Below are 20,842 nucleotides of genomic sequence, written 5' to 3'. Positions count from 1 at the left end.
TTCGAGGCAGAAAGAAGTTTATATTTCCTGAATGAGGATGCGTAGCACTGGGGAGACTAGGCCTTACAAGCTATTCTCTCCCTGACAGCCTTCCTATCTTACTCTGCCAGTATTGCGCCGGTTGCATGCTTGTGTGGATCCAGAAGTGCAATCGCATAGATTGATGACACGCTTGCACACACACAAAACACACACACACACACACACACACACACACACACACACACACACACACACACACACACACACCACACACGCATGGTGCTGTGCCTGGGGATCCCTGAGGGATTAAATGGCGCTGAGTGATTGTACTTGATGGTGCTTATTATGATGAAGGGACGTTCGTCTCAGAGAGAGAGAGAGAGACATGGCTCCTAGCGCTACAGACTACAGACGGGTTATATTATACAGTAGTGCAATCCCATGGATGACACACTGACACACACACACACACACACACACACACCCTGTATACAGACTACAGAAAGGAGTTAGTTCAGCCCCCCTAGACACAGCCCACAGAGTCAGACTCATTAGGAGAGAGTTCTCTCCTCGCCCTGCTACTCCTTAACCTCTATATGTCACAAGCCATCACAGTCTTCCTCACGAGGACGGAACGGTTATTAAGGCTGCGTCGCAAACGGCAACCTATTCTCCAAATAGGGCCCTACGTTTAACCATAGGGCTCTGGTGAAAAGTAGTCCACTACTTAGGGAATAGGGTGCCATTTGGGATGCATCCAGTTGACATTTCCCTCCCGCTTTGTCTGCGTTGTCTTCTGACAGTTCGGGTCCGACGTTTCATCATTGTTTTACATGTTATCATTGGCACCTGTGTGAAAGTGTCTAACGGTGACGTTTTCCCTGATTCTCTTTCAGAATTCGATGAACCTCCCCCCAGACAAAGCGCGACTACTGCGGCAGTACGACAACGAGAAGAAGTGGGAGCTCATCTGTGATCAGGTGGGATGTTGCTCTGTCAATAACCTGTTCACAAACTCCTAGTTTGGGATCTAGTGTCCGGTGTGTCAGTGACTCCCAAGTCTAACCAATGGCGAGGGCACTCTGTGTCCGCATCCCATATACCACCATGTTTCCTATATGGTGCACTACTTTAGACCAGAGCCCATTGGAACCTGGTCAAAAGTAGTGCACTTTAAACGGTATAGGGTGCCATTTGCGACGCAGGTGTTGTGTTCTGCAGACTGAGTGCTCGGCCATTCTGCCAGCGTGTTTTCTGCTTACCTGAGCAGAGGGAAAAGAGGAGAGTGAGAGACGGACCACCAAGCACCCGCTCAGGCTACCATTGATACGAAGCCACCCTGAACACAATGAAGCTGGAGTGCGAAACTGGGAAGAATTTGCAATTTGCTGCCTGGTCGTTTAAAAAAAATGTCACGTTTTTGTATCTGACTTGAGTCAATGTGTGAGGTGGTCTGGCATTTCTCAATGCAACCCTATTCCCAGTTTAGTGCACTACTTTTGACCATGGCCCATAGGGTTCTGGTCAAAAGTTGTTTTGCACTATATAGGGAATACTTATAGGGTGCTTTTTGGGACACAGCGTCAGAATGATTCTTCTTCTAAACAAAGATTGATCAATTAGTGGTGCAGGGGTTGCCTGGTGGAATTCTGTCCTGGGAAAGTTTTGGTGTGACGCCGGGATCCAGTATTTTATTCACTGTTTGTGCAAACAAAGTTGGATCATGTTTTCTAAAAAGAAATTGACTTCTAGGTTTTCATGTTTGCCATCAAAATAACGAATCCATGTTAAAGCCTTGAATAATATGCTTTTCCATGTCACGTTGTAGCTACACCGAGTTTCTTGATGTATAATCGTGGCAACTGCGATGTTCGTATGGGGTAACCAGAGAAACAAGGCTGATAAGTACATTAGCTTTTAACAATATTTATCCTGAAAAAATATTCAGGGGGGTTGAATTATTAAATTGTTGGGGGGAAATTAAGGAGATCGATTAAATATTAAAGATGCTCTCACAACAAAAACAATGCGAGGAGACGATTCGAAGGAGGCCCGCATCAAGAACATGCTGAATTCATCAATGTCCAATTATCCTCATCAGAGACCGTATCACCTAACGAGCCTTACTCTGACCCTCAGTCGACCTCTCTCATCTACATCCTGCTACATCCTGGGTTCGTCCCAAATGGCACCCTATTCCCTATATAGTGGACTGCTTTTGACCAGAGACCTATGGGCCCTGGTCTTAAGTAACAAACTAAATAAACAAGAGAGTGCCATTTGGGACATAGAGCATGGCCTCTCTGTTTGTCAATGCCATGTGGATGGAATGTTGATACAGCAATGTTTTTGAGAGATGGGTCGTTTCACGAAAAGAGTACCTTTTGATATTTGTACCTTTTTCTTTTTTACCCCGTTTTTTATATTTGTTATAATGACAATTACAACAATACTGAATGAACACTTTTATTTTAACTCAATATAATACATAAATAAAATCAGTTTAGTCTCAAATAAATAATGAAACAAGTTACATTTGGTTTAAATAATGCAAAAACACAGTGTTGGAGAAGAAAGTAAAAGTGTAATATGTGCCATGTAAGAAAGCTAACGTTTAAGTTCCTTGCTCAGGACATGAGAACATATGAAAGCTGGTGGTTCATTTTAACATAAGTCTTCAATATTCCCAGTTAATAAGTTTTAGGTTGTAGTTATTCTAGGAATTATAGGACTATTTCTCTCTACCATTTGTATTTAATATACCTTTGACTGTTGGATGTTCTTATAGGCACTATAGTATTGCCAGCCTAATCTCGGGAATTGACAGGCTTGAAGTCATAAACAGCTCAGTGCTTCAAGCATTATGAAGAGCTGCTGGCAAACGCAGGAAAGTGCTGTTTGAATGAATGCTTAAGAGCCTGCTGCTGCCTACCACCGCTCAGTCAGACTGCTCTATCAAATATCAAATCATAGACATAATTATAATATAATAAAACACACAGAAATACGAGCCTTAGGTCATTAATATGGTCAAATCCGGAAACTATCATTTAGAAAACAAAACGTTTATTCTTTCAGTGAGATACGGAACCGTTCCGTATTTTATCGAACGGGTGGCATCCCTAAGTCTAAATATTGCTGTTACATTGCACAACTTTCAATGTTATGTCATAATTATGTAAAATTCTGGCAAATTAATTACGGTCTTTGTTAGGAAGAAATGGTCCTCACACAGTTCGCAACGAGCCAGGCAGCCCAAACTGCTGCATATACCCTGACTCTGCTTGCACAGAACGCAAGAGAAGTGACATAATTTCCCTAGTTAAAATAAATTCATGTTAGCAGGCAATATTAACTAAATATGCAGGTTTAAAAAATATATACATGTGTATTGATTTTAAGAAAGGCATTGATGTTTATGGTTAGGTACATTGGTGCATCGACAGTCATTTTTTCGCGAATGCGCTGGTTGAATCATCACCCGTTTGGCGAAGTGATTCGATGATAAATTAACAGGCACCGCATTGATTATAAGCAACGCAGGACACGCTAGATAGTAATATCGTCAACCATGTGTAGTTAACTAGTGATTTAAGATCGATTTTTTTTTTTTATAAGATAAGTTTAATGCTAGCTAGCATCTTACCTTGGCTTCTTGCTGCACTCGCGTAACAGGCGGTCAGCCTGCCACGCAGTCTCCTCGTGGAGTGCAATCTAATCGGCCATAATCGGCATCCAAAAATTACGATTACCGATTTTTATGAAAATTTGAAATCGTCCCTAATTAATTGGCCACGCCGATTAATCGGTCGACCTCCACTCTGTATGACAGAATGTAAAAATGATGCGATATAAAACGTACTCTACCCAAAAGGGACTAATTTCATGGAACGACCCAGTTATTCATGATGCTTCATCCTCAGCCTTTGAATTGGGAAAGCCCTTGAAGCAAAGTGTCTCTCGACTTGTTCCTCCTGCAACACAGAATGCTTTCCCCATTCATAGAGGAGTTGTAACGATTTGCTAGATCAGCTGCCTGACTGCCCAGTATGGTGCATGTTCAGTGATTCCTCTCTGTCCCTTTGAAATGGGAGAAGTTTCTCTCCTCTCCTTCTCCTCTCCTTTTCCTGTCCTCTCATCCACACTGCAGTGCTGTTTCTGAGAATGGGGGAGAAGCGCTGCCTGGGATTTTAAAGAGATTCTCTGGTACTTTTGTATACTTTTTAGCCAGTAAGTCTGAAAGTAGATCCTCACAAACCAAAAGTGGTCCCCAAAAATGTCGTAGTAAGTCACGTATGTGCAGATATGTACACTACCTCTTTCTAACTGTCACTCAAATGCAAGAGGCTGAAGCTCATTGGCAAGAAATCTAAATGCTAGCGAGCTGGCCCACGTGGGGGGAAATGTAGGGAAATTTACACGGCACAGCTTCAAGAACACAGTCGCTTTCGCACTTGGGATTTCGTGGCTAATTGAGGTAAAACAGTAATTCTGCTCATAGATTATGCGTGTATGAACTACACATTGACACATCCAGCCTAAAGAGGGAGGTTTCTTAGTCGCCAAAGTACCAGAGCATGTCTTTAACTCAGGGCTTTACAATGGTGGCTCGGTTGTAATTACCAGGAATCCACTCCTCTTTATCTGGCGGCAATACCAAGCCCCTCTTTCCCTCCACACACAGGATATTACATAAGCCCCTGGCACTGCGTCCTTTAACCCCTACCCTCCCAGTCTCCCACTTCCTACTCTCCCAGCTCCTTTAACCCCTACCCTCCCAGTCTCCCACTTCCTACTCTCCCAGCTCCTTTAGCCCCTACCCTCCCAGTCTCCCACTTCCTACTCTCCCAGCTCCCTTAACCCCTACCCTCCCAGTCTCCCACTTCCTACTCTCCCAGCTCCTTTAACCCCTACCCTCCCAGACTCCCACTTCCTACTCTCCCAGCTCCCTTAACCCCTACCTTCCCAGTCTCCCACTTCCTACTCTCCCAGCTCCTTTAACCCCTACCCTCCCAGTCTCCCACTTCCTACTCTCCCAGCTCCTTTAGCCCCTACCATCCCAGTCTCCCACTTCCTACTCTCCCAGCTCCTTTAACCCCTACCCTCCCAGTCTCCCACTTCCTACTCTCCCAGCTCCTTTAGCCCCTACCTTCCCAGTCTCCCACTTCCTACTCTCCCAGCTCCTTTAACCCCTACCTTCCCAGTCTCCCACTTCCTACTCTCCCAGCTCCTTTAGCCCCTACCATCCCAGTCTCCCACTTCCTACTCTCCCAGCTCCTTTAACCCCTACCCTCCCAGTCTCCCACTTCCTACTCTCCCAGCTCCTTTAACCCCTACCCTCCCAGTCTCCCACTTCCTACTCTCCCAGCTCCTTTAACCCCTACCTTCCCTTACTGCTGCAGGTGCAGACGAGAGGAGGAGGGATTCTACTGCAGTCTAGATTGAATCCAGACCACTACCCTCCTATATCCTCTCTCAGACCACTTTTATAGCTGTCATAGACCATGCAGGAGCTCTTTTATATGTGCCCCTATGAATCTCATAAACTTTCTCTGCTCTATAGGCCTGCCACATATATTCATTTCACTGTCCTTTTTTATCAGCAACATATGCAGCCTGTCTGTCACCAACAATGGTTTCCATGTGTGAAGCCTAAATAAACACCCTATTCCCTATATCTTGCACTACTTTTGACCAGAGCCCTATCGGTGACCCTATGGGCCCGGGTCAAAAGTAGTGCAGTATAAAGGGAATAGGATGCAATTTGGGACTGAGAGGCAGCGGCACTCACTCGCGCGTTGATGTGACGGCCGAGGCCATCGCCATCATCACACAGCCAGCAATAGGATGATCAAACCGCTCACCCCCAAAACATAAAAACCACTCTGTCTGCGTCCCTGCATGTCTGACCTGGGTTGCCTAGCGACATGTAGTGAGCTCTGGAGCACCGGGGGGGGGCAGTGCAGCCGGGGATAGCCAGCCTGCCTCCTGAGCTCTTAGTAGGCACAGATGCAGCACCGCAGTGAATAAATACAGCATAGACACAAAGCTATTATGTGGGAACAGGAGCTGTGTGGATTAGTTAATCATCGTTCTGGACTGGCCACTGTTTTCGTCCCGAACGGCACCCTATTCCATATACGGTGCACTACTTTTGACCAGAGTCCATCAGACTACCTCTGCCAGGGTGGTAGCTAACAGCAAGCTGAGGTATATTGGTCACGTCCACTCCAGTGCGAGTGGCGAGTCAATCAGACATAGGGCCTGTCCCAAATGACACCCTATTCTCTATATAGTGCACTTTCTGGGGATTGTAGTACACTATATAGGGAACAGGGTGCCCTCTGGGACTCAGACTCATTCGAACAGACTGCTTCCCAGCTCTCCAGCCTCTCTCACAACACAACAAAGCCCCATGATTTGCATTGACTGGATGGATGATGGTGATTCATGATGGGGCTTTTGCGTGATTCGATAATATAAAGAGGGGTGTCCGTCTCAAGATCAGCTGTTATTGTATCCACCACCAGCTGGTTTCACATTAAGACGAGAGAATCAAAAGGAGTCTATGATTTTGGGGTCCCTGTGAGTGATGATCTGATGGCCTTTGATTCCAGTGCCGCTACATAACAACAACCGTGATGTTTCTTAGTCCGCAGGCTTGAGCAAAGTAGCTAGGCTCGTAACCGCTGCTAAACACATTGTGTTCTAAAGGATTCGAATGTTTCTGTGTGTTCTCTCTTTCTACTCCTCTCTCTCTCTCTCCTCCTCTCTTTCTACTCCTCTCTCTCTCTCTCTCTCTCTCTCTCTGTCTCTCTCTCTCTCTCTTTTCCTCCCTCTGTCTGTCTCTCCCTCTCACAGGAACGATTCCAAGTGAAGAACCCACCTCACACATACATCCAGAAGCTGAGGGGCTATCTGGACCCGGCCGTCACCAGGAAGGTGAGTGAGTGAGTGAGTGAGTGAGTGAGTGAGTGAGTGAGTGAGTGAGTGAGTGAGTGAGTGAGTGAGTGAGCGAGCGTGTTGATTGTTCCCAACCAACTGTTCCTCAGCCTCTTCCTTCCCCTTTCAGCCAGCTCCACACCACCAGGATATCCCACCGGCCCTATGGCTGTGGAAAGAAGGCCCAGTGGCCCCGAGAAGTAGTGGACCCCTTGGAGTTAAAGGGACATTGCACTTTCAAATCAAAAAATGTGTCCGATGTTTTCAGACCTCTGAAGTAATGTCAAGATGAAACCACGACCCACGACATCGGTAGCGTAGATCCAGCTACTGTATGTCTCCGCCCCAAATCAATGCACCATCATCATGGGAAATAGGCATATAGGTCTGAAAACATCTGACAAAATGTCATTTGTGAGTGAAATGTCCCTTTAAACATGGCCTTGCAGAGCCTCACCATAGTTTAAAGGAGTGTTATGATATCATCCCCACAACTTGCTGGTGGTAGCAGTAGGGGAGGGAAGCAGCCTGTACTGGCTGAGGCTGACTCTCTGGCCACAGAAGGGGAGTTTGGGGTGTGGGTTTGTTTTCTAAAGTGTCAGCCAACCTTCAGGCCTTGCCAATAAGGCCGAGTTTTGGCTCGCGGAGAGAGATGGTGCCGCTGTGAGAAGGGATGCGTCCGCAATGGCACCCTATTCCCTTTATAGTGCACTACTTTTGACCAGGGCCGGGAGGGTACATCGGGAAGTATACAGGGAATAGGGTGCTATTTGGGTCGCCGAGACGGTATCGTCTCCCTCTGTGATAAAAACAAATTAACTGAATGACTCTGCCAGAATAACAGCAAATTGTTCCAGATAATTGAATTACGCTGACTGACTGGAGCGAAAGTTTCAGAGCCACATTATACGCCACGGCAGCACGACGAGAGCGAGAGTTCAGATCTGTAGCTGGCGATGGATGTGACGACAGCGACGCAAATAGAATGTCTGTCTATGCTATCCTCTCCCCTGCTTAGCCGAGTTAGGCTAATGTTGAATTATTTACCACATTCACTTTTCATAGTGTTGAAAGTTTGTCCCTCGTCCCCTTCCCCGATAGAAAAGGCAAAGGGAATATGTTACGCAGCTTGTATTCCGGCACTCCTGCAATCCCTAGCTGCATTATCGGTGTAGTCTAAGTCTATCCTAAACGGCACCCTATTTCCTTTCTAGTGCACTGCTTTTAACCAGATCCCCGTGGGGGTGCCATTTGGGACGCATGCGTAGTACACTATTTTAATGATACCGAACAGGATTGAAAGATCAGCGTTTCTCCCTGGAGACGGAGATAAAGGAGAAGAAGAATGGGAGGAAGAAGAAGAAGGATGAAGAACAAAAACGGCGAGGAGAAGAGAGGAATAGAAACAGGGAACAGAGTAGATGGTGGATGAGAAGTGCTCATATTGTAGGCAGATGTAAAGACTATGAGGATGAGTGTACTGTGGGATGGGGCAGGCTTGCTCGGCATCCCAAATTGCACCCTTATTTCCTATACTGTTGACCAGAGCCTAGTCAAAAGTAGTGCACCATATAGGGATTAGGGTGCCATTTGAAACACAGCCGTAGTGTATGGGAGGAGGGCTCCCAGATGACGGAAGTGACAGGTCCAGGTTTACTCTCTCTGTCTGTCTGTCTGTCTGTCTGTCTGTCTGTCTGTCTGTCTGTCTGTCTGTCTGTCTGTCTGTCTGTCTGTCTGTCTGTCTGTCTGTCTGTCTGTCAGGGTGTAAACACGTAGCACTGCGATGGCTGAAGGAAGGATTTATTACACGCGGTGTGCATCCCAAATGGCACCCTATTCCCTATAGTGCCTTACTAATGGGTCCATGGAGAGACCCATAGGGCTCTGGTCAAAAGTAGTGCACTATATAGAGGATAGGCTGCCATTTGGGATGTGGCCACTGACTCCAGGGCCTGCATACAGTATGTTAGCCCTCGCTCCCTTTGTTTGTCTAGCAGCCCTGACCCAAGTATGGTCGTCCTCTATCTTTATTGAAAACGTCTGTCACAATCGGACCTTAAGCGAGAGGCACCAGCTCTTTATTAAAACAGGTCTGAGCTGCTCTCAGATGAGGAAAGGCATCCCTGGGCCCCCCCGTGTTTATTTTCACATCGAAGCGTAGGCCTGTATGGGCCGTTTAGCACATGCCCTGGTAGAGAAGAACTGTGAGAAACTGTCTGCTCCTTCTAGCGTGCGGCTTATACCATGTTCCTACAGGAGTTATCGTGTCCCTAGCGGAGGTCAGCAGCCTGCACCAGGGGAGAGGGGGAAAGTGAGAGAGAGTCAGGGGAAATAGAGCGAGAGACAGGGAAAGAGAAAGCGAGAGAGCGGGGGAAAGAGAGAGAGAGAGACGGGGAAAGAGAGAGAGAGAGAGAGTTATGGTTTTACATTCCTGCTCAGCCCCCTTTTCTTCAGACTCAAACAATTGCCACTTTGTGCCTCTGTGGAGAGCCGGAGCTGGAGGTCATTGCCTCCGCTTTACATATGCAGGCCCAGTGCATTCCTCTCAGCCAATAGACAGCCAAGGAGGAAGATTTCCATTCCAAAAAGTTCACAAGAATGTATCAGCCTTTGATTTGTTTCCAGGATGACCCCTCTGGAGCGCGCACAGCTCCCCACTCTCTACCTCTTTCTCTCACTTTCCCCCTGCTTTCCCTCTCTCTCCTTTCTCTTTCCCTGCTCTATCGCTCTCTTCTCTTTCCCTCTCTCTCCTTTCTCTTTCCCTGCTCTATCGCTCTCTTCTCTTTCCCTCTCTCTCCTTTCTCTTTCCCTGCTCTATCGCTCCCTTCTCTTTCCCTCTCTCTCCTTTCTCTTTCCCTGCTCTATCACTCTCTTCTCTTTCCCTCTCTCTCCTTTCTCTTTCCCTCTGCTCTATCGCTCTCTTCTCTTTCCCTCTCTCTCCTTTCTCTTTCCCTGCTCTATCGCTCTCTTCTCTTTCCCTCTCTCTCCTTTCTCTTTCCCCTGCTCTATCGCTCTCTTCTCTTTCCCTCTCTCTCCTTTCTCTTTCCCTGCTCTATCACTCTCTTCTCTTTCCCTCTCTCTCCTTTCTCTTTCCCTCTGCTCTATCGCTCTCTTCTCTTTCCCTCTCTCTCCTTTCTCTTTCCCTGCTCTATCACTCTCTTCTCTTTCCCTCTCTCTCCTTTCTCTTTCCCTGCTCTATCGCTCTCTTCTCTTTCCCTCTCTCCTTTCTCTTTCCCTCTGCTCTATCGCTCTCTTCTCTTTCCCTCTCTCTCCTTTCTCTTTCACCTGCTCTATCGCTCTCTTCTCTTTCCCTCTCTCTCCTTTCTCTTTCCCTGCTCTATCGCTCTCTTCTCTTTCCCTCTCTCTCCTTTCATCTTTCCCTGCTCTATCGCTCTCTTCTCTTTCCCCTCTCTCTCCTTTCTCCTTTTCCCTGCTCTATCGCTCTCTTCTCTTTCCCTCTCTCTCCTTTCTCTTTCCTGCTCTATCGCTCTCTTCTCTTTCCCTCTCTCTCCTTTCTCTTTCCCTGCTCTATCGCTCTCTTCTCTTTCCCTCTCTCTCCTTTCTCTTTCCCTGCTCTATCGCTCTCTTCTCTTTCCCTCTCTCTCCTTTCTCTTTCCCTCTCTCTCTCCCCTCGCTCTCTTTTTACCCCTGCTTCCTTTCCCTGCTTTATTTCTCTCTCCCTGCTTTCTTTCCTCTGTTTCACCCTGCTCTCTCTCTCCTCTATATCCCCCTACTCTCTGTCCTCTCTCTCTCTCTCTCCTCTATGTCCCCCTACTCTCTGTCCTCTCTCTCTCCTCTATATCCCCCTACTCTCTGTCCTCTCTCTCTCCTCTATATCCCCCTACTCTCTGTCCTCTCTCTCTCTCTCTCCTCTATATCCCCTACTCTCTGTCCTCTCTCTCTCCTCTATATCCCCCTACTCTCTGTCCTCTCTCTCTCTCCTCTATATCCCCCTACTCTCTGTCCTCTCTCTCTCTCCTCTATATCCCCTACTCTCTGTCCTCTCTCTCTCTCCTCTATATCCCCCTACTTTCTGTCCTCTCTCTCTCTCCTCTATATCCCCCTACTCTCTGTCCTCTCTCTCTCCTCTATATCCCCTACTCTCTGTCCTCTCTCTCTCTCTCCTCTATATCCCCCTACTCTCTGTCCTCTCTCTCTCTCCTCTATATCCCCTACTCTCTGTCCTCTCTCTCTCTCCTCTATATCCCCCTACTCTCTGTCCTCTCTCTCTCTCCTCTATGTCCCCCTACTCTCTGTCCTCTCTCTCTCTCCTCTATATCCCCCTACTCTCTGTCCTCTCTCTCTCCTCTATATCCCCCTACTCTCTGTCCTCTCTCTCTCTCCTCTATGTCCCCCTACTCTCTGTCCTCTCTCTCTCCTCTATGTCCCCCTACTCTCTGTCCTCTCTCTCTCTCCTCTATATCCCCCTACTCTCTGTCCTCTCTCTCTCTCCTCTATATCCCCCTACTCTCTGTCCTCTCTCTCTCTCTGTCCTCTATATCCCCCTACTCTCTGTCCTCTCTCTCTCTCCTCTATATCCCCTACTCTCTGTCCTCTCTCTCTCTCCTCTATATCCCCCTAGTCTCTGTCCTCTCTCTCTCTCTCTCCTCTATATCCCCCTACTCTCTGTCCTCTCTCTCTCTCTCTCCTCTATGTCCCCCTACTCTCTGTCCTCTCTCTCTCCTCTATATCCCCCTACTCTCTGTCCTCTCTCTCTCTCTCCTCTATATCCCCCTACTCTCTGTCCTCTCTCTCTCTCTCCTCTATATCCCCCTACTCTCTGTCCTCTCTCTCTCTCCTCTATATCCCCCTACTCTCTGTCCTCTCTCTCTCCTCTATATCCCCCTACTCTCTGTCCTCTCTCTCTCTCCTCTATATCCCCCTACTCTCTGTCCTCTCTCTCTCCTCTATATCCCCCTACTCTCTGTCCTCTCTCTCTCTCTCTCTCCTCTATATCCCCCTACTCTCTGTCCTCTCTCTCTCTCCTCTATATCCCCTACTCTCTGTCCTCTCTCTCTCTCTCTCCTCTATATCCCCCTACTCTCTGTCCTCTCTCTCTCTCTCTCTCCTCTATATCCCCCTACTCTCTGTCCTCTCTCTCTCTCCTCTATATCCCCCTAGTCTCTGTCCTCTCTCTCTCTCTCTCCTCTATATCCCCCCTACTCTCTGTCCTCTCTCTCTCTCTCTCCTCTATGTCCCCCTACTCTCTGTCCTCTCTCTCTCCTCTATATCCCCCTACTCTCTGTCCTCTCTCTCTCTCTCTCCTCTATATCCCCCTACTCTCTGTCCTCTCTCTCTCTCCTCTATATCCCCCTACTCTCTGTCCTCTCTCTCTCTCCTCTATATCCCCTACTCTCTGTCCTCTCTCTCTCTCCTCTATATCCCCCTACTCTCTGTCCTCTCTCTCTCTCCTCTATATCCCCCTACTTTCTGTCCTCTCTCTCTCTCCTCTATATCCCCCTACTCTCTGTCCTCTCTCTCTCTCTCTCCTCTATATCCCCCTACTCTCTGTCCTCTCTCTCTCTCCTCTATATCCCCCTACTCTCTGTCCTCTCTCTCTCTCCTCTATATCCCCCTACTCTCTGTCCTCTCTCTCTCTCCTCTATATCCCCTACTCTCTGTCCTCTCTCTCTCCTCTATATCCCCCTACTCTCTGTCCTCTCTCTCTCTCTCTCCTCTATATCCCCCTACTCTCTGTCCTCTCTCTCTCTCCTCTATATCCCCCTACTCTCTGTCCTCTCTCTCTCTCCTCTATATCCCCTACTCTCTGTCCTCTCTCTCTCCTCTATATCCCCCTACTCTCTGTCCTCTCTCTCTCTCCTCTATATCCCCCTACTCTCTGTCCTCTCTCTCTCTCCTCTATATCCCCCTACTCTCTGTCCTCTCTCTCTCTCCTCTATATCCCCTACTCTCTGTCCTCTCTCTCTCCTCCTCTATATCCCCCTACTCTCTGTCCTCTCTCTCTCTCTCTCCTCTATATCCCCCTACTCTCTGTCCTCTCTCTCTCTCCTCTATATCCCCCTACTCTCTGTCCTCTCTCTCTCTCCTCTATATCCCCCTACTCTCTGTCCTCTCTCTCTCTCCTCTATATCCCCTACTCTCTGTCCTCTCTCTCTCTCCTCTATATCCCCCTACTCTCTGTCCTCTCTCTCTCTCCTCTATATCCCCCTACTCTCTGTCCTCTCTCTCTCTCCTCTATATCCCCCTACTCTCTGTCCTCTCTCTCTCTCCTCTATATCCCCCTAGTCTCTGTCCTCTCTCTCTCTCTCCTCTATGTCCCCCTACTCTCTGTCCTCTCTCTCTCTCTGTCCTCTATATCCCCCTACTCTCTGTCCTCTCTCTCTCTCTCTCCTCTATATCCCCCTACTCTCTGTCCTCTCTCTCTCTCCTCTATATCCCCCTACTCTCTGTCCTCTCTCTCTCTCTCTCCTCTATATCCCCCTACTCTCTGTCCTCTCTCTCTCTCCTCTATATCCCCCTACTCTCTGTCCTCTCTCTCTCTCCTCTATGTCCCCCTACTCTCTGTCCTCTCTCTCTCTCCTCTATATCCCCCTACTCTCTGTCCTCTCTCTCTCTCCTCTATATCCCCCTACTCTCTGTCCTCTCTCTCTCCTCTATATCCCCCTACTCTCTGTCCTCTCTCTCTCCTCTATATCCCCTACTCTCTGTCCTCTCTCTCTCTCTCTCCTCTATGTCCCCCTACTCTCTGTCCTCTCTCTCTCTCCTCTATATCCCCCTACTCTCTGTCCTCTCTCTCTCTCTCTCCTCTATATCCCCCTACTCTCTGTCCTCTCTCTCTCCTCTATATCCCCCTACTCTCTGTCCTCTCTCTCTCTCCTCTATATCCCCCTACTCTCTGTCCTCTCTCTCTCTCCTCTATGTCCCCCTACTCTCTGTCCTCTCTCTCTCTCTGTCCTCTATATCCCCCTACTCTCTGTCCTCTCTCTCTCTCTGTCCTCTATATCCCCCTACTCTCTGTCCTCTCTCTCTCTCCTCTATATCCCCCTACTCTCTGTCCTCTCTCTCTCTCTCCTCTCCTCTATATCCCCCTACTCTCTGTCCTCCTCTCTCTCTCTCCTCTATATCCCCCTACTCTCTGTCCTCTCTCTCTCTCTCTCCTCTATATCCCCCCTACCCCTCTGTCCTCTCTCTCTCATCCTCTATATCCCCCTACTCTCTTGTCCTCTCTCTCTCTCCTCTATATCCCCTACTCTCGTCCGCTCTCTCTCCTCTATATCCCCCTACTCTCTGTCCTCTCTCTCTCTCTCTCTCCTCTATATCCCCTACTCTCTGTCCTCTCTCCTCTCCTCTATATCCCCCTACTCTCTGTCCTCTCTCTCCTCCTCTATACCCTACTATGTCCTCCCTCTCTACCTCTCTGTCCTCTCTCTCTCTCTCTCCCTCTCTCTCTCCCCCCTCTCTCTGTCCCTCTCTCTCTCTCCTCTCCTCTATATCCCCCTACTCTCTGTCCTCTCTCTCTCTCCTCTATATCCCCCTACTCTCTGTCCTCTCTCTCTCTCTCTCTCCTCTATATCCCCCTACTCTCTGTCCTCTCTCTCTCTCTCTCCTCTATCCCCCCCTACTCTCTGTCCTCTCTCTCTCTCCTCTATATCCCCTACTCTCTGTCCTCTCTCTCTCTCCTCTGTTTTCCTCTCTCCTCTGCTCTCTCTGTATATGTGCTGGTAGAACAGCTGGTAGTACTTAGTGAGGAGTGGGGTGTGTGTGTATGTGTGTACGTGACTGTGTGTGTGTGGGGGGGGGGTGTCAAGGAGTCTGCGCAGTAGCCCTCGCACTTGCTCTGCTTTCCACACAAAGGGTCTCCTCCCTAATACAATTACACTCTGTTTCTCATCTCCACATGGGCCAAAGACACACACCACCGCCACCCCAGCCCAGTACTACGGGCCCAGAGAAGCCCTGGCAATGGGAACGTCCCTGTACTGCTCTCTCTCGCTCTCGCTCTCTGTGTTTCTAACACTTGAGTCTAGCTCTGTTTGCTTCCTCCCTGATAGACACAGGGTGCATCCCAAATTGCGCTCTAGTCCCTACCCTATGCACTATGGGCACAGCATGGAACGGGAAGGCAAGGCCTCAGCCGGGTGGATATGGATACTGGGAGCCTCCTCCTCGCTCTCTGTCATTGGTGATGCAATGATTTCACTCTCTGTCATCAGGGAGATTGTTTTCTTCCTCTGAACTAATAGTGATCAACGTTGGCTCTTCTGGGCGTTGACTACGAATGCCTGCTAGCGAGCCCCGTCCCTCACGCTTGTGCTTTTTCTATTCCTCCTCCTCCTCACAGTTGTGGCGCAACAGGCCGCAGGGCTTTTGTTTGGAGACGAGAGAGGGGGGGGGACCGCTCCTCACAAACACTAGTGTCACGTTGTGTATTCACATGCAGGTCAGGTCATACACTTCAGTCCCCCAAGCGTTTTCTCCTGGCGGTAAAACCACGGTAACAGCACACAGGACAAGAATGGATCTACGGTCGGTGTGTGTAAAGGGCCCGGCAGCTCAAATACAATCCAGGGCCAATTTAATGAGTTGAATATATCTGCGTCCCAAATGGCACCTTATTGCCTATATAGTGCCTACTTTTGACCAGGGCCCATAAAAAAAAATTGTGTACGATATAGGGAATAGAGTGCCATTTGGAATGCGCGGAAGATTCTATTGTTCCATAAGGAGGAACTGCCTTTTCTGGAGAACCAGGGAATGTATTGAAAGTTCCCAGAATTGTGCAGACCTATTCAAGACAAGAAAGCACACACATTCTCTCCAGGACATTTCCCTTTCGGAATGGCAGCGGTGGTGTCTGTTGTACGATTTCGGATTTATAACCCACCAGATCAGAGTGATGAAACGGTAATAATAATTCCCTTTCTTTTGCCCCCAGAAATTCCGACGGAGAGTGCAGGAGTCCACCCAAGTCCTGAGAGAACTGGAAATTTCGTTAAGGACAAATCACATAGGGTGGGTAGCAATTGATATGTGTGTGGATGTGAATGTGAAAGTGTTGCATCCCAAATGGCACCCTATTCCCTATGGGCCTGTTGAAAAGTGGTGCACTATAAAGGGAATGCCATTTGGGACGCATGCCAGCTCAGCTGTGGTCCCAGGGAGTAATGAAGCCAGGGTGCATGCTGGGAGCTATAGTCAGGATGAGGCAGGACAAGGGACTACAGCAGGATAAGGGACAGCAGGAAGCAGCGGGGCTGATGGGACTGGCCAAGGTCACTGGTGACACGGCAGGCACCACTGGCAGACAGCTGTGAGGGACAGGAAGACACAGGCTGCGTCCCAAATGGCAACCTATTCCCTACCTGGGCCCTGGTCAAAAGTAGGGCACTACATAGAGAAAGGGATTCCATTCGGGACTCTGACGCAGAAAGGGGACCAGGCAGCCACAGTTCTGTCCCATGACAACACAACACACAGACTCCAGCTAGCCAGGCACTATAACACAACAACAGTTACAGGATCTCAGGGTCACAACAACACAACACACAGACTCCAGCTAGCCAGGCACTATAACACAACAACAGTTACAGGATCTCAGGGTCACAACAACACAACACACAGACTCCAGCTAGCCAGGCACTATAACACAACAACAGTTACAGGATCTCAGGGTCACAACAACACAACACACAGACTCCAGCTAGCCAGGCACTATAACACAACAACAGTTACAGGATCTCAGGGTCACAACAACAAACACACAGACTCCAGCTAGCCAGGCACTATAACACAACAACAGTTACAGGATCTCAGGGTCACAACAACACAACACACAGACTCCAGCTAGCCAGGCACTATAACACAACAACAGTTACAGGATCTCAGGGTCACAACAACACAACACACAGACTCCAGCTAGCCAGGCACTATAACACAACAACAGTTACAGGATCTCAGGGTCACAACAACACAACACACAGACTCCAGCTAGCCAGGCACTATAACACAACAACAGTTACAGGTTCTCAGGGTCACAACAACACAACACACAGACTCCAGCTAGCCAGGCACTATAACACAACAACAGTTACAGGATCTCAACAACACCAACACACACACACACACTTTCTCTCTCTCTCTCTCTCTCTCTCACTCACATACTCACACACTGATCCACAAAACCGTGTCACGGTGGAGGAAGTCTGTCTCCCAAAACAAAGCCAGGAGGGGAGGCGTTGTTTACGTGGATTATCTCGTGCCTTGTTTTAGTGACCTTATGTCGCTAAACTAGATTACATTATTAATCGACCTAATCTAGATGAGATAATGAAGCATTATCTTTTCCCAGAGAGAGACGGAGGGAGGGAGGGAGGGAGGGAGAGGGGAGGGAGGGAGGGCGGCGGTTATAAAGAGGGGGAGGGCAGAAACCAGAAGAAATCAGTGTGATGACCAGTAGGCTACATAACAATCAGTCCTTTTCAGAGAAGACACATCTTGCGTCTACTGATAGCGGAGAAAGCCTTTTTCTCTGTAGCACCGAGTACAACACAGCCTTTCAATTGTTTTCACCTCGTTCAATTGTCGACAAGTTACATTGTCATATTATGAATCTAACCGCTGCTGTTGTGGTCACGACTCGTGATTACCCGGTGCGTTGTTTAAGGGCAGGTCACACCTCCACACCTTCCACGCGTCCCAAATGGCACCCTATTCCCTTTACAGTACATTACTATTAAGGGTCCCATGCCCTTAAAAAGAGCCCTTTTGTATTAGCAACACAAGTCAGAATGCAGCCACACCATAGTCAGACTGAGAGGCCCCGTTCATTAGGGCGCAATCCTGCGTAAGCCCTCCGTGTTTCAATCCGTTTTCGTCCCTTCAGTGCCTAAGGAATGGGGCCCTGCTCTCAGACGAGCATGTCCCTTGTTAGTGATCGTCACAGTACTTCTAAAGGCCTGGCTGTGTGTCATGCGTGGTGCAATCACAGCCCGTTAAAGTAATTGGCCCCGCAAATAGACACGACGCTGGTGGAGTCGCTAATAAAGAAAGAGTGTGAGAAAGAGTGTGAGTGAGTCCTTTGCTCATAAATATGAGAGAGAGAGACAGAGAGAGAGAGAGAGAGAGAAGTGGCTGTCATTAGTCAAACATGCTGTATTGTCTCTCAAAAAGACGTCTCTGTTTTCCGTCGCTGTCGAGTGCAGATGAAAGCTCCAGCATTCTGAATAGGTGGCCCACTCTTCCACTGGTGGCGGTGAGAAAGGTGGAAATGGTCTTTTGATCATTGTCAAGGCCCTCCCTGGTAGGGAGGAGAAGAGAGGGGAGCTGCCTATATGTCTGTGTGTGTGTGTGTGTGTGTGTGTGCGTGCGTGCGTGCGTGCGTGCGTGCGTGCGTGCTGCCGTATTCCACAGTACCACCAAGGCTTTGAAGTCCTCCAACCGGCTCATCGCTATTCCTCCCAGTGACTGATGGGAAGAGAGCGAGAGAAATGTGGGGGAAATCTAAAACATCTCTCTGGCTCTCTCTCTGCCAGGACTTATCTCAAGCTTTTTATTATAGCTAGATCATGTGTCAGACCCTTAGCACTTGACGTGTGTCTCAATGATCATATGGCTGAGTCCCAGACAGTTCTGTGTGTCGGATGTTTGTTGTGTGTCTCACGCTGCGGGGTCCAACATACTGTTTGCGTGAGCCTAGTATTGTTCTTGGAATAACCCTGCGTGTTATTTCTCCTAGGTGGGTGAGAGAATTCCTCAACGAAGAAAACAAAGGCCTAGATGTGCTGGTGGAGTATCTTTCCTTTGCGCAGTACGCTGTCACGTAAGTCCCCCTGGCTCTGTTCACCCTATAGATGGACCTCGTCTAGCGCGGGCCAGACAATGAGCAACAATGGCCCTTTTCTGCCTAATCAGTGATGCATTTCCTCGACAATGCTGCTACTGCTGCCTCGTTCTCAGAAACTCTGAGTCACCGGTCGAATGTGGTGACCGAACGGCTCCCGGGACACTGGCTGCATCACATTCACTATATAGTGCACTACTTTTGACCAGAGCCCTATGGGACTCCCTATGGGCCCTGGTCAAAAAGTAGTGCACTACATAGGGAATAGTGGTGACATTTGGGACGTGGACATTTGCTCTGTTTGGCATGTAGATTCTGTTCGTAGATAGCCTGATCACAAGGTTGCCATTCAGAGCCAATGGCATTTTTTACGTGACAGTTACATCTGAAATGTATGTTCGGACCGTATGTTACCATTCTGTCCAACGCGTATCAAATGGTTACCCCATCAATGAGTGTTTACCTTGATTCGCTTGGTACAAGTTAGTCCCCTGCCTTTCCATTAGAAAATAGCCACATCTATTTGGGAATTATTGCCCTGCTGAAATCTGAAATAAGAGCATAATGTTGCACTTAAGCAGAATTTGTATACCCTTCTACCGACTGATAATGTGTTAAACAGACAAGACTGTGTCCCAAATGGCACTCTATACCCTATATAGTGCACTACTTTTACTACCTATGGGTCCTGGTCAAAACTAGTACACTGAAAAGTGAATCAGTGGCTATTTGGGACACAGGCATTGTCTGACTGTGATCAGAGACTACAGCGATGCATTACGATCTCTAAGTCTCCTGTCCTGTGGGTTCCCTCTCTCCAGGTTTGATGGCGACAGCGTGGAGAACAACCCGGAGAAGTCGGTGGACAAGCCCTGGAGCAGATCCATAGAGGACCTGCACGGGGGGAGTAACTTCCCGTCCCCCGTCAACGGGAACAGCATCTCCCGCGCCGGGCGACACTCCACGCTACGGTAAACCACACGCCTCAATACCGTACCTAGGCTTGAAAAATGTGGATAACTTAAAAAAAAAAATAAGACCTCCCAGATTTTCCAGTTATCCCAGTTTGACTTTTCCTAGAAGGAAGAGGGAATAAAGCAGGACATCCGGATTCCTCCAACCATGATTTGTGGAAAACCTGGGGATTTTGGGAAAGTTTCCGGACTCTAACCCTACGTTACAGGCTAGAAGCTACACCGCAATGACAACGTCGTCAGAATTCTGTATTTAAAACTTGATATGTTTGTGGTATCGATAAGGAACGGTTTGAAAAAGTCATGATTGTGGTTCACTTAGTCTGGATTGTTATGGTTCCCTAATTTGATGCTCTGGGTTCGTTCACGCGGTTGTCACGAATCGGCTCGAAGCCCGTGACGAAAAGGGAGACAATGTGGAGATAAGGAATAACAAAAATAGATTTATTAACTGAAGTAACGTAAATACAATTAACAATGGTGTGTGTAATCAGCGGTGTAAGTGAGTGGTCGCGTGCATAAATGTGATAATGAGGGGTGTTGAAAGGTGCCAACGCAAACAAACAAAACAGCCACAACCAATATCTAACCGTGTGTCTGCATGGAGAGAGTCTCCTCAATGCATTTATCCTGGGGACACACCCGAGCCCAGGTGTGTCCCATTTCGCCGACGACCCTCCCGGATCCGCCCACCGACATCCTATTAAGGAAAACGAGAGCAAAGAGAAAGAATTCGGCAGAGAGGGAGGGTCGTCACAAAACACGGTTGTATTTGACGGTTCTGAAAGCGCACACATTTCATGTGATGTCTGAAAAGGCCGTTTGTTGTGGTCATGAGGCCCTGAAGGCTTTAAATGGCTTAAGACACGTTTCAGTCTGGTACAGATTGGCAGGACAGAGGATGGAGGGGGGGTTGTTTTCCATGGATACGTTCCAAATGGCACCCTATTCCTTAGATAGTGCTTTTTCCCAGAGACCTATGGGATTCCCTGTGGGCCCTGGTCAAAAAAAGAAGTTCACCACATAGGGAATAGGGTGCCATTTGGAACGTATCCATGGAAAACAACCCCCCCTCCATCCTCTGTCCTGCCAATCTGTACCAGACTGAAACGTGTCTTAAGCCATTTAAAGCCTTCAGGGCCTC

At 48.3% G+C, this 20,842-nt stretch overlaps 1 protein-coding gene across 6 annotated transcripts in view; it reads left to right on the top strand.

Moving 5' to 3' along the window:
• Window positions 1-20,842, top strand: part of LOC115156094 (formin-like protein 2) — a 92,256-nt gene that overhangs the window by 38,362 nt on the left and 33,052 nt on the right. For all 6 annotated transcript variants that reach the window (XM_029703391.1, XM_029703386.1, XM_029703389.1 and 3 more), the window contains exons 2-6: window positions 879-962; window positions 6,844-6,924; window positions 15,821-15,897; window positions 18,620-18,703; window positions 19,546-19,695. In XM_029703391.1, the coding sequence (XP_029559251.1) occupies window positions 879-962; window positions 6,844-6,924; window positions 15,821-15,897; window positions 18,620-18,703; window positions 19,546-19,695 (476 nt within the window). The remainder of the gene's footprint in view (window positions 1-878; window positions 963-6,843; window positions 6,925-15,820; window positions 15,898-18,619; window positions 18,704-19,545; window positions 19,696-20,842) is intronic.

This window comes from Salmo trutta, chromosome 20 (assembly GCF_901001165.1).
Source record: "Salmo trutta chromosome 20, fSalTru1.1, whole genome shotgun sequence".
NCBI classification, from domain to species: Eukaryota; Metazoa; Chordata; class Actinopteri; order Salmoniformes; family Salmonidae; genus Salmo; species Salmo trutta.
Note: the sequence above shows the minus strand (reverse complement) of the source record. Positions and strands in the feature narration are given on the sequence as shown.